Source organism: Podarcis melisellensis (genome assembly GCF_964234715.1).
Source record: "Podarcis melisellensis genome assembly, chromosome: 12".
NCBI classification, from domain to species: domain Eukaryota; kingdom Metazoa; phylum Chordata; class Lepidosauria; order Squamata; family Lacertidae; genus Podarcis; species Podarcis melisellensis.
This window is the reverse complement of record NC_138544.1, coordinates 13,592,607-13,605,474: the sequence shown is the minus strand read 5'-3', so window position 1 is coordinate 13,605,474 and position 12,868 is coordinate 13,592,607. Positions and strand designations below refer to the sequence as shown.

Genomic DNA, 12,868 nt, shown 5'->3' with positions numbered 1-12,868 from the left:
GATGAGATTTCGGCTCATGTTTGTTTGCAGGGGCAGATGCTGGTTAGAAGCACAAAATATTTTACCATGTATGGGAGTAACAAAAAAAAGGCAGATCTTTGTAAGTATGGGAGATTTGGGAGGGAGAAACAGAAGGGAAAATGTGCTTAAGAAGAGCCTGCAAAAGTCTGGAAAGCAAGCAGTGCTTAGTCACAATGAACTCTACCTTCTACAACATCTTTCCTAAATTTATTGCTCAGTTACTCACCAACAGTAACAGCACCCTCTCATGGCCACATGTAGAAGCACAAACTAGCTGCTTTTGTAGATCACATACTGGGAAGAGCTTGCTTCCAGTTTTATTCTGAGATATTATCCATACTGTAGTGCAATGTACGATTCCGTTATTTCTTCAAGCAGTCATTCTTGGACCTCTATCTATCTATCTATCTATCTATCTATCTATCTATTCCCCAGTTCATAGTGCTCTGCTACTCCACACTCTCCTGGCCTCATCTTCTTCTATTGCCAAAATCACCTCAATTAAAATAGCCTCACTGCAACAATGACTGGGCCTCAGGCAAAGTCCGCACCATTCTGTAGGATATGAATTGAAAAATTCTCCGGGGAGGGGGAAAGGAAGGACCAAAAAGTACGGCTTATTATTTTTTAAAGAGAAACAGAAAACACCCCAATTCAGAATCAGTCACATGATACAGACCTGGTAACATGATTCCAATAAGGAAGAAAGCATTACAGGTGGCAACGATTTCAGGAGCATACAACTGACATGTGATCGCTGATGCGCAGGTGCTTTTGGACCCGGAAGAAGGCAGAACAGAGGGTGTAGGGGCATAATGGGGTGAGGAAGGCTATAAGGCTCCACCGATGCACATGGGGACCAGGAACAGGACCCCTGCGTGAGTGCTCTCTGCCAGTACTTACATATTTTTTTCAAGAAACCCTTTAAAATAGATGAAAACCTGCTCCGTGGCAGTATCTGAGGATGGGAGGCAATTACAGACACTAGCTATAGGGTCTTGGAACAGTTACACTGAGATGCATGTTTCTTTTCTCCAGTAATCCTGAAAGTGCTGTTGGGAGCTAACTGGTTTTTGTTGCCGTTGTTTTGCAGGTGCTGTCTGAAGCCGTATAAAGGTAAAGGTACCCCTGAACATTAGGACCTGTAGTGGACGACTCTGGAGTTGCAGTGCTCATCTCGCTTTATTGGCCAAGGGAGCCGGCGTACAGCTTCCGGGTCATGTAGCCAGCATGACTAAGCCGCTTCTGGCGAACCAGAGCAGCACACAGAAATGCCGTTTACCTTCCCGCCGGAGCGGTACCTATTTATCTACTTGCACTTTGACGTGCTTTCGAACTGCTAGGTTGGCAGGAGCAAGGACCGAGCAACGGGAGCTCACCCCTTTGCGGGGATTCGAACCGCCAGCCTTCTGCTCGACAAGTCCTAGGCTCTGTGGTTTAACCCACAGCGCCATCTGCGTCCCCTGAAGCCCTATAGAAATCTGCAAAACCAGTTTGACTAGAGACTACTGCAATACCGAAAAATGGGTACGGGCAGCTCTGTAATACTACTACCATCAGTTCTCAGAAAATCTACCAGGTGTACAAAGCCTAAATACAATGAGAAGTGTTGTATACAAGTGACCTTGCTTCCCCCGCAAGCTTTTATTACACTTAAGCCTGCCACTGTTCTCGCACTTACCTGTGTTTAGTCATCTTCTGATTATGGCAAAAATGGCTGAAGAATCTGGCATAGTACAAATGCATAACTGCATGCTCCTTTCCTCCAATGTACAGGTCGACAGGCATCCAGTGATCTGCCAAGTCTTTGTGAAAAGGTCTAATAGAGAAAACAACCAATGCGTAATGAGAAGAAGCATAGCTGACCAAAGAAAGTTAGAATGATTCCAATTAGTAAAAAATCAATACAAATGGATTTGACTGGCTTACAGGAGCAAACATTTGGATGCTACCAGCAGGGGGCAACATGACTTCATTATATTAAAACAAAATCCATCCTAAAGATTCAGTGGCTGTAGTAATCCAAACAACACTTCATTATAAAATCAAATCTTCATATTGCTTAGGTGCAACTGAATGACAGCAAAGGGTATCAGATAGCTCTGCTTTTTTAATTTAAGTTTTTATTTATACTTTTCAAGTTTACACATTTCATTACTTTTACAATCAATTTAACATTTCAAAATTTGACTTTCTTTCCCCTCTTTCTGCAGCTCCTTAATTATTATTTTTTTAGTATCTTCTGCATATCCAGATTCATTTAACTTGCTCATTTAATTATCTACTGTAAATATATACTCTTGTGAAACTGCAAGTTATTACAATGATCCTGCTAATGTTTTTATCTGTTTACAATCTGTTGGGGTTATTCAGGTTTGCATATCTGACCAACAAGAGGTTTACAATCAGTGAGGTCATGTAGGAATACCTTTATGTGCTTAAAACTACAAAGCTGTTGTAATGTAAAAGTTCTACTCTGAATGAAACAAACACAACTGTTTAAACAGTAGACGTGTGATAAACCCTCTAAACAGGTTAACTCTAGACTTAACTGAATGGACTCTGATTCCTGTTCTTAACATTCCTGCAGGTGTACAGTGAGATAGCTATGACTCTAAAAGCCATCCCCAAAACAAGGCGTTGATTTTTAAATGGATAGTGTAATTTGAAAGTTTTAGGGCTGCACGCGCACCAACTCCAAACTGACCTATGATGAAATCAATCTGTAGAGGGAGCCAATGTTTAACTAGGATTACTCTGGTCTGCCATTTTGATTCAAAATGGTGCCTAGTGTCCAAACATAGACAACGTTTGGTGATGATATCTCAAGAGGCAGTTGAACCTATGGCAAAAAACTGGCAAAATCATATTTCGGTTGACCATCTTGATTCAAAATGGTGGCCGGTGTCCCAACACGGAAGAAAAATGCTGCCCCACCTTGGGAACCCTCATGCCAAATTTGGCAATGATAACTTGAGAGACATTCCAAACCTATGAACAAACAGACAGGAAGAAAAAACACTTGCAAAAATATACAGATGATGAGCTCTTTAGATCCTGGGAGGTTTTGACAAGAAGAAGGTTTCAAATACACTGCATTCTGAGGTGGTGAGAGGACTGCACCATGTCAGAAGATGAGCTAAGTGGTGCAATTTAGTCGGCTGAAGAAGATTGGAAGAAATTTAAAGACTATCTACAGAAATACCGATATATCGAAATATCGAAAGGTCGGCGGTTCGAATCCCTGCGGCGGGGTGCGCTCCTGCTGCTCGGTCCCAGCGCCTGCCAACCTAGCAGTTCGAAAGCACCTCCGGGTGCAAGTAGATAAATAGGGACCGCTTACCAGCGGGAAGGTAAACGGCGTTTCCGTGTGTGGCTCTGGCTCGCCAGAGCAGCGATGTCACGCTGGCCACGTGACCCGGAAGTGTCTCCGGACAGCGCTGGCCCCTGGCCTCTTAAGTGAGATGGGCGCACAACCCCAGAGTCTGTCAAGACTGGCCCGTACGGGCAGGGGTACCTTTACCTTTACCTTACAGAAATACTGCAAAATTAATGAATGTTAGAATGATGTTGGATAGAAATTAAGTGGTTTCCAGCTGTAATGTTTTAAGGGAATATGAGAAATAGGCTTAGAAACAGGTTAAAACTTAATGGCAAGGATTTGCTGAACTAACAATTTGAATTGGAATACAAAAAAGGGAGGTATGAGGAGGTCCGGGAAACATGTTAAAGGAAAATGAGAAATGGAAAATCTGCATGTTTTATTTTTTTATTTTTAATTATTTTTACTTCTGTATTTTTGTTATTATTATTTTTTCTTTTTTTCTTTATTGTATTATTATTAAAAACCTTAATAAATATTCTATTGAAAAAAAAGTGGTGCAATTTAAAAACAACCAACAGGCTAACTCCTTTGTATACTGGGGAAAGGGCACCATTGGCAGAACAAAAACAGACCCCTCATAGCAATCATCTTTTTATTGTGTTAAGTATGAACTTAAGGATTATCTACAGGAGAGCCCTGCCACTCCTTTCATGTTGAGCTATGAATAACAGGACCAGCTTATAAGATTACATACCAGCCTGCTTGAATGCAGGCTGCCTAAATTACTTACCTCTCAGAATTATGAGGATCAGTGTACCTTAAGTAATACCAAGCTGAATCAACAAATGTATCCATGGTGTCCGTTTCCCTTTTTGCAGGCTGCTTGCACCTGAGGAACACAAATCATAATTATTAGGGTTCTGCAGAGATAAAAGGGAGCCATCTGGGGAGCTTTGTTTGCACGATTTTTTTTTATGATGTCCCTTATGAGACTGAAGCCGCATTAACAGCCAATTTGCAAACTACAGATCTGCGATGCTCACTTGTTGTATAAGCCAAGCTTCTAAGTGGGCATGCAAAGTCAGAGCTCACAGATCCCAGCAGAGGCGAGATCTACAAGTCTCTGCTTTGCAAATCTTATTAGAAGTGAGAAATCAGAAATGGGAATAAGCCAGTAGCACCTTCTCTCTCTCTCTCTCTCTCTCTCTCTCTCTCTCTCTCTCTCTCTCTCTCTCTCAATTCTTGCATCTGATGAAATGAACTTAAAACTGGAAAAATGAAAAACCAAAATGGGTAGATTCATTCATTCCTACTGTCAAATCCAGCAACCCCCCGTTAATCTGAATGGATAGGAATTCAAATTGGTCCTAAATCTTACAACTTGCATGACGAATGAGTCATAAATGAACGAACCTTTCAAGAGTCAATTCAGTGATCTCTTATTCTTTCAAACTACTGTCAACCCTCCAGATTTCCCAAGCACCAAGGTACTGTATGCCTTTTACTAGCATTACACTGTAGGATCCCTGAAAACTCAAAAGGAATAGCAGAAATCTATTCCTCTGAGAATGGACACATATATTGGATGCTTGCTCCCAGCTGAGTGTTCACTGAAGCCTTTTACAACAATAAAATGTGGAAAGTAAATGCTATTACTCAAGATTTGCTATCATTTTATAAGGATATAAACTTGTGTGTAGATTTACAATACACCGATAATTAGTTTAGATCCGGATGAAGTATTTTAAGTCTCACCAACAAACTTAGTCTGGTTCAAGCTCATTCAAAATACTGAGAAGATGGCTCTCTTTTTCCTTTAAGTCCCAGCTTATGTTTAGCCTGGTAAATTGGATAGACATATTCAAAAATCTAAAGGGCTGTCACATGGAGGATTGAGCAAGCTTGTTTTCTTCTGCTTTGGAGGTTAGGATCCAAATTAATGGCTTCCAAGAAAGGAGATTCCAACTAAACTTCAGAAAGAACCTTCTGACAGTGTTTGACAGTGGAATAGACTCCCACGAGAAGTGGTGGTCTCTACTTCCTTGGAAATTTTAAAGCAGAAGTTGGATGGCCTTCCTTCATGTATGATGCAGTTGAGAGTCCCACATATCAGTGGGTTGGATTATATGACCCACGGAGTCCCTTTCAACTCCACAATTCTATGATTCTTTGATTCCAAGATCCACTGGACTAAACAAGAGACTACTCGCACAGTTACAGAATTTTGGGCTTTATTGATTAATAAAATGCTGTGTGAGTGAGATATCCACCTGTAGGCAGAGAAGAAAGCCAACATTTGATTCTTGTAGCTTTCAGATGGATGTGTAGCCAGGGCATAGTATATCTTATATGTTTGTCTCTCCATTTGTATGAATCTTTTCTGGGCGATCCTCTTTCCCAAAAGCATGTGGGTTGAACATGGTTGCTAAAAGATTACATGTGTATGTGTGTGCGCACATGCATACACAAATAGAGAAACCAAGATGGAGGGCAGGGAATGACAAGTTTGAAGGCTTCACCATGTAAAAAGCAAGAAGTGCACAAAAACTAGTATGTCAACATCATGTGATTCTTTTGTAGATAAGCATGGAGTGGTCAGAAAAGGCAGGTGCTCAAAGTAACTGTTCATTATTATCATCATCTCAAAGTGGCCTAAGTTGAAATCAATTTCCAATTCTTAATCCCTAGACATTGCTGAACACAGGAATCACCAAGTGACACCTTTTCGTACATTTTAAAAGAGGGATTACAGTTGCACCTTGGAAGTCAAAGGGAATCCGTGTCCGTTCGACTTCCAAAACGATCGAAAACCAAAGCGTGGCTTCTGCTTGGCTGCAGGAAGCTCCTGCAGCCAATCGGAAGCCACGGAATCCCTGTCGGACATTCGGCTTCCAAAAATAGTTCGCAAACTGGAACCGTCACTTCCGGGTTTGTGACATTCGGGAGCTAAAACGTTCAGGAACTAAGTTGTTCGACTTCCAAGGTACGATTGTACTTCTGGCTCCATTCTGAAGTGAGACATTTATTAAGATGAATTTCTTGGCTGAGTTTTGCCTGAGCATAGTTCTTTACATCAAATGCCTTTTGCAACAGCAACAAAATGGAATGAGTCTTTCTGAGTCACAGCACTGAGGTACCGCAGTACCAAAAATAATCTATTCACTAGCTCTCAAATGTCCAGAGAAAGTGACAGGTTTACTGCTTCTATATTCTGAAGTGTGAATGACTTGAGATCACTTAACGGCTCCAACAAGGCAGCCTAACAATACAGAATTCATCATGTCAACTCTGCTGAGAGCAATGTTCCATTATACGCATGATGAGGAAACAGTCTCTCAAGGATATGGCTAAATTCAGATCCTTTCCACCAAGCATTAGCCATCCACCAGACCCTGGAGAATACAGATCTAGTTTCCCTAATGAAAATATAATTCTCCAAATCTGAATTAGATTCTGTTGAACCAAGCAAACAAAAGGCTTAAATCTGGCCTGCATAAAACTCCTTTCTAATACAAATAGCTGCCTGACAAACAATAAGAAGCTCAGATCTAAACCAAAAGCCGCAATTCTAGGTGACTTTACACTTTACCATTTTCCAATGCAGAGATAATCTTTTGGTACACAGAGCAGCAGATTTACTTTTATTTACTTGCAGCAAATAAAAACAAATGATACCCCCCTTGCCCTCACACTTAAAAGAAGAAATACGTGAAGCAGCCCTGGCACCAGACTCATGCAAGAGAAGTGAACTAAGATCTCCCCATTTTCCAAGGAAAAACAGCCCACAGAGCTTGCTTTAACTCCGTTTCCAATAGTAATACAGCTAACCTTGCTATAAAGAGGAAGACAACGCTTTCCCTCCAAAGAAAAACCCTGTTCCTCTAATGACTGAGCTCAGCAGTAAGAAGAAACAGACACACAGCCTTTTGCAGTTAAGATCTTTTTTCTGCATAAAAAGAACTGGTGAATAGAAAGAACCTGAGACTGCTCTCCACTTTCACAGAAGGCAATGCTTTGGGAAGTAATAGCACAAAGGTACACTGGGGTGAGATAGTCAGATTTGTAGGACACTAAGCTTTGGTTTTCTGTTCTCTCTCTTTTTTTAAAAAAAAGAAAACCAGAAGCCACAGCATCAACCAAATGTTTAACCGTAATAATAATAAAAATGAAACAAAATTTACTCCTCTTCCAGCCAAATCACGGACCAGAAGCTGTAAAGAAAATGTGAACTCACCTCGGACACAAGCAGTTTACCCAGTGTGAAGCAGAAGCCAAAAGCGAGCCGCCCTTTCCTGTAAAGGATGTGACACTGGGCAATTGCACAGGTAAGTCTTCGTAAGGGACAGGAAGAGGACCGCAACTCTGGCAGTGGATGATTGGAATAGGCGTCCCCCAATAACGCTGCCGCGAGATCAGCCAATCTTTCAATTTACTGCTTGTTAAGTGTCCTCCTACTCCTTTATTTTTGGCTTGTTGAGTGATGGCATTTAACGCTTGCTGTCTACTCATACCTGTGAACTGAGAATGACAGATGTTGGTGTATTCCAATGTTCTCACTGCAACGGTAGTCACAGTAATGTTCCTATGTATATGTCCCACCACCCATAGTCAAGAAAATGGAATTCTATCCAAAGTCCTAATAGTCTCTCAAATTTTCTCCATTTTCATCTTCTGTTCAAGCCTCAGTTCCTGGCAGTCTAATGATCAGGCCACTACTGGCAACTGCTCTGTTGGATTTGGGCATGATGTCTGGCGTGAATTTACAGATGAATTTCCTGAAACAATTATTTTAATCTCCTAGAGCAGGGATCTCCAACCCCCAAGAGACTGCGATCTACTACCACTATAAAAAACTGGCAGTGATCGATCTACTGTTGAGCTTGGGGGGGGGGCATGATCAACTAGGATCAACCAGGGAGACACAGAGATCGACCGGTAGATCGCGATCGACCAGTCTGGACATGACTGCCCTAGAGCAATTGTTTCAATTTGTTTCTTGTCTTGCACTAAACAGGTTTTAAAAATAAAAGTATAGTAAGTCTCTGTGGCTGAGAAGCGATACTATGAAGCTGTATTGCTTTGCAACTTAAGAGATTGATTTAAACATGTGTGTAAGTAAAGGTAAAGGGACCCCTGACCATTAGGTCCAGTCGTGGCCGACTCTGGGGTTGCGGCGCTCATCTCTCTTTACTGGCCGAGGGAGCCGGCATACAGCTTCCGGGTCATGTGGCCAGCACGACTAAGCCGCTTCTGGTGAACCAGAGCAGCACACAGAAACACTGTTTACCTTCCCGCCGGAGCGGTACCTATTTATCTACTTGCACTTTGACATGCTTTCGAACTGCTAGGTTGGCAGGAGCAGGGACCGAGCAACGGGAGCTCACTCTGTCACGGGGATTCGAACCGCCGACCTTCTGATCGGCAAGCCCTAGGCTCTGTGGTTTAACCCACAGCACCACCCACGTCCCAGCAAAACATTTTTGTACATAAGAAGAAACCTGGATTTCAGAAAAGTATTTTAGGATTCATGTGGCAGAATTCCTGGTCCCATCTATGCAGCAGGAGAAAGTCTGCAAGACCAAGGCTTTGCTCAGGCTCATTCTAGTTCATACATGTAGTGCTAAAGCAGAGTTTAGCATTTTCATACTAATCACTATCTTCTATTAGTACATATCAGATGACTACGATAAAAGCCAGCAGTGGAAGCTGCCAGATCTGGCTCAGTTCTTTCTCTGGTGCCAACTATAGGAAGCAGAATCCATGCAGTGCCAGAACCTATGTTCCTACACCCTGCAGAGTTTGGTTGCGCATTAGCCTTTGTAAATCAAGAAAATCTTTAATAAAGAAAAAAAAGGGGGGAGGAAGTGCATTAGCCTGAAGCATTTAAACCAAACCATGTATGTCTGCATCTATATTAATTTCACACTTTCATTTTCTGTTATGCTCATTTTAAAAATTGCCTAACATGTAAAAATCAAGTATTTGGTTACATGTTTGTGTGTGAGTTTTAAAGTTGTCATTCGTTTCCGTGGAGGAGTGTGGATGAGAAGGCAGAGACTCACAGGAGTGCACTAACCTCTCTGGAGTTGATCAGTCTCTCTGAACCATCCGGCAGCGTTTCAATTACTTCCTCAAACGACAGACCCAAATTCCTGGCAACTTCAGCATCATCTGGTTTAATGCAAGGGATTCCTTGGAAGGGAAAATGAAATGAAAGCGTTTCTTAAACAGATTTCAAATAAGACTCACACCTTTGGGGTTTTTAAATGAAAATGCAATCAAGCAGCTTTCTGATTCAGAGTTCAGGCAGCATTGCTAACTACCATATTTTTCTGTGTATAAGACTAAAAAATTAGGGGGCGTCTTATACACAGATAGTGCCAAGGGTGGACTGGCGATTTGTTGTTGCCGCAAAAATAGGGGGCGTCTTATACATGAAAAATACGGTATATTCTTCTTGCATATACTTTCAGCCTCTTCAACCCATGTTTCTCTATTCCTTTCAGCCTACAAATCAACCTTCCAAATCAAAATGTATCTAAACTGACTCCCAATTTCTCTTCCATTAGAACAATATTCTCTGCATTCAACTCTAAAGCCCTTGGCCGATTCAATTCAATACATATTGATAAGATGAATTTGTCATTGACATCTTGGCTCTATATTTTCCAATATGCAACCTCTCTTTTCTCACCCTGGTTTTCATATTAGTCAGCACTGGAACTTTAAATTCCTGCAGCAAAATCAATCTCAATGTGTTCATTTGCAAGTTTTTCTCTTGCTGCAAAGCAAAGGCTAGATCTAAGGAAGTGTGGTGACATTACTTCTGAGAGATGAAGGAAGGTGGGTTAGATGCATCTTTCTGACAGAAGCTCCCCATGCTGTATGGCAAATATGCTTTGGAAAATGAGGGGAGCTTCAAAGACATTTGTGATACTGCAGGGGGTGGTGAGATGTTTTTAAAAATGAAATAAAATCCCAAACCCACACCACCGAGGGCAAAAACACTTCTGTGAGTTTTTGGATCTCAGTCATCAAAATCAAAATGAATGTTGATGTTTGGGTACTGATTAATTTAATTCTATTACTTTCCATTTTGAATATAACATTTTAATTCATATGTTGGGGGGCTCTTGCTGTCATTAGCCTTGGAAATTGCGGCCAAAGGTCAAGGATGTTATGAACCGCAGTCCAGAAAATCTGGATTATCACAGGTTTCCCCACTTAACTAATGGCTCATAGCTTCAAATTACATTCTTGTGTATGTCAAAAACTGGAAAACAACAATAAATAGAGGGGAAAGGTTAACAAGTTTAGATGATTGTCGTTTAAAAATGGAAAAGCATTGTCTTACCATTTCACTGAAAAGAAATCAACTTGGAAGTTTATGAAATGAACTCAAGACACATACCAAGCTAATCTTTTATACAGGACACCAATTATATCAGATGGACGGCATACAGTGTTTCCCAAACTTAGCTCTCCGATTGTTGTTGGACTACAACTCCCATGATCCCTTGCCAGCAGGAACAGTAGTCAGGGATGATGGGAGCTGTAGTCCAAAAACAGCTGGAGGCCCAAGTTTGGGTAATATTGCTCTGAATGATACAAAAACATGTGTCTCAAGTACCTTGGGTTGCCCGACTGAAAGCTGGAGAAGAGTCAGAACAATAGCCTTGCTCAATCAGACCAAAGGCTCTCTAGTCTAGCGTCTCATTTCCCAGTGGCCAACTAGATTCTGCTGGGAAGCCCACCAGCAAGCCATGAGCACAATAGCCCTCTTGGTCTCCAGCAGGCGACATTTAGGGGCATGCCAAAACTCATTTCCCCCATGATAGCCTTACCTCCCATTGGTCTAATCCCTGTTCAAGTCATCCAAGTTGGTGGCTAATCTACATCTTGTGGTAGCAAATTCTATAGCTGCAAACCTTCAAACCAGGAGCAGAGAAACAGGCAGGAGCAGCTGCATGTAAAATTTAAAGTCTATGACTGTTTACCAGCTTTGACTCTGGCAACCCTAGCAGTGCTTAATGTTGTTGTTGTTTAGTCGTGTCCGACTCTTCATGACCCCATGGACCAGAGCACGCCAGGCCCTCCTGTCTTCCACTGCCTCCCGCAGTTTGGTCAGACTCATGCTGGTAGCTTCGCGAACACTGTCCAACCATCTCATCCTCTGTCGTCCCCTTCTCCTTGTGCCCGCCATCTTTCCCAACATCAGGGTCTTTTCCAGGGAGTCTTCTCTTCTCATGAGGTGGCCAAAGTATTGGAGCCTCAGCTTCAGGACCTGTCCTTCCAGTGAGCACTCAGGGCTGATTTCCTTCAGAATGGAGAGGTTTGATCTTCTTGCAGTCCATGGGACTCTCAAGAGTCTCCTCCAGCACCATAATTCAAAAGCATCAATTCTTCGGCGATCAGCCTTCTTTATGGTCCAGCTTTCACTTCCATACATCACTACTGGGAAAACCATAGCTTTTACTATACGGACCTTTGTATTAAGTAGTGCTTAATACATCAACCTTTATTTTCCCTTCCATGGATGCTTCTAGAACCGAGAGACAACCACTTTTACAGTTTCAGCTGCGTAAGCCTTACTTTTTCAATATGTTTCCTGTACTCACCTATTTTAGTATCGACAGAGCCTTCAAACTCAGATTTTGCGGAAATGACCACAGGAATCTCTTGACTGGTGAGCAAGTTCAGAGCTGTCACTGAAGTAAGCGACTCTACAAAAAAAGGCAAAGATCATAATAATAGGAACACTGTGCCAAGAGTGTTCACTTACTGCTAAGAGAGCATGCTGCTCTCTTGTGTTACTAAAAACCTAATGAAGCAGCCCTTGGAAGATCCGGTCTTAGTCTGCTTGAATCAATAGCAATAATTCTGAATTTAATTAGTTTCTGATGGAAACAAAGCTTCTTGCACTTTTGAAAGATTTCTCTCCCAATCTGAACCTCACGCTTCAATTATCCCACCCCCTGGAAAAAATAATTACCATTCTCCAAGGATACATGAAATATTTGTGCAAGGAAATGAATATCTAAATAAAAGCAAAATAAAAACCAAAAACAAAATGTAAAGGGCAGCATATGTTTTGTCATTATACTGGAAAGCTTTCCCTCTAATGCCACTTTTGAAAGATTGTCTCTTTTCGTTTTGCAGAATTGTCTGCCATTCTTTGGTTTAAACAGATCTCATTCTATGTTCAACCACTAGTTGGCATTTGCAATTTCTCTCTCAGGGAAATGCAATTCTGTGGTCTCTCACTAGGTGTTGCTATTCTATGCCCTTTTTACTTCTAAGTGATAAAAGGGTACTGTACAATGCTCTATTCCAGCCAACAGGAGTGTGGTGGTCATCTCCCAGTCTTCCTGGATCCAGTTGCCCTCTGGGGGGGTGTACCTCTCTCCAAGCACAATTCAAAGTGTTGGTGCTGACCTTTCAAGCCTCAGCCAGGTGTACCTGAAGGAGCGTCTCCACCCCCATCATTCAGCCCGGACACAGAGGTCCAGCTCCGAGGGCCTT

At 41.9% G+C, this 12,868-nt stretch overlaps 1 protein-coding gene across 1 annotated transcript in view; it reads right to left on the bottom strand.

Moving 5' to 3' along the window:
• Positions 1-12,868, bottom strand: part of LARS2 (leucyl-tRNA synthetase 2, mitochondrial) — a 71,112-nt gene that overhangs the window by 32,607 nt on the left and 25,637 nt on the right. The window contains exons 10-14 of the mRNA XM_081882939.1: positions 11,965-12,069; positions 9,423-9,538; positions 7,581-7,864; positions 4,137-4,235; positions 1,703-1,840 (exon numbers count right to left, since the gene is read on the bottom strand). Of these exons, the coding sequence (XP_081739065.1) occupies positions 1,703-1,840; positions 4,137-4,235; positions 7,581-7,864; positions 9,423-9,538; positions 11,965-12,069 (742 nt within the window). The remainder of the gene's footprint in view (positions 1-1,702; positions 1,841-4,136; positions 4,236-7,580; positions 7,865-9,422; positions 9,539-11,964; positions 12,070-12,868) is intronic.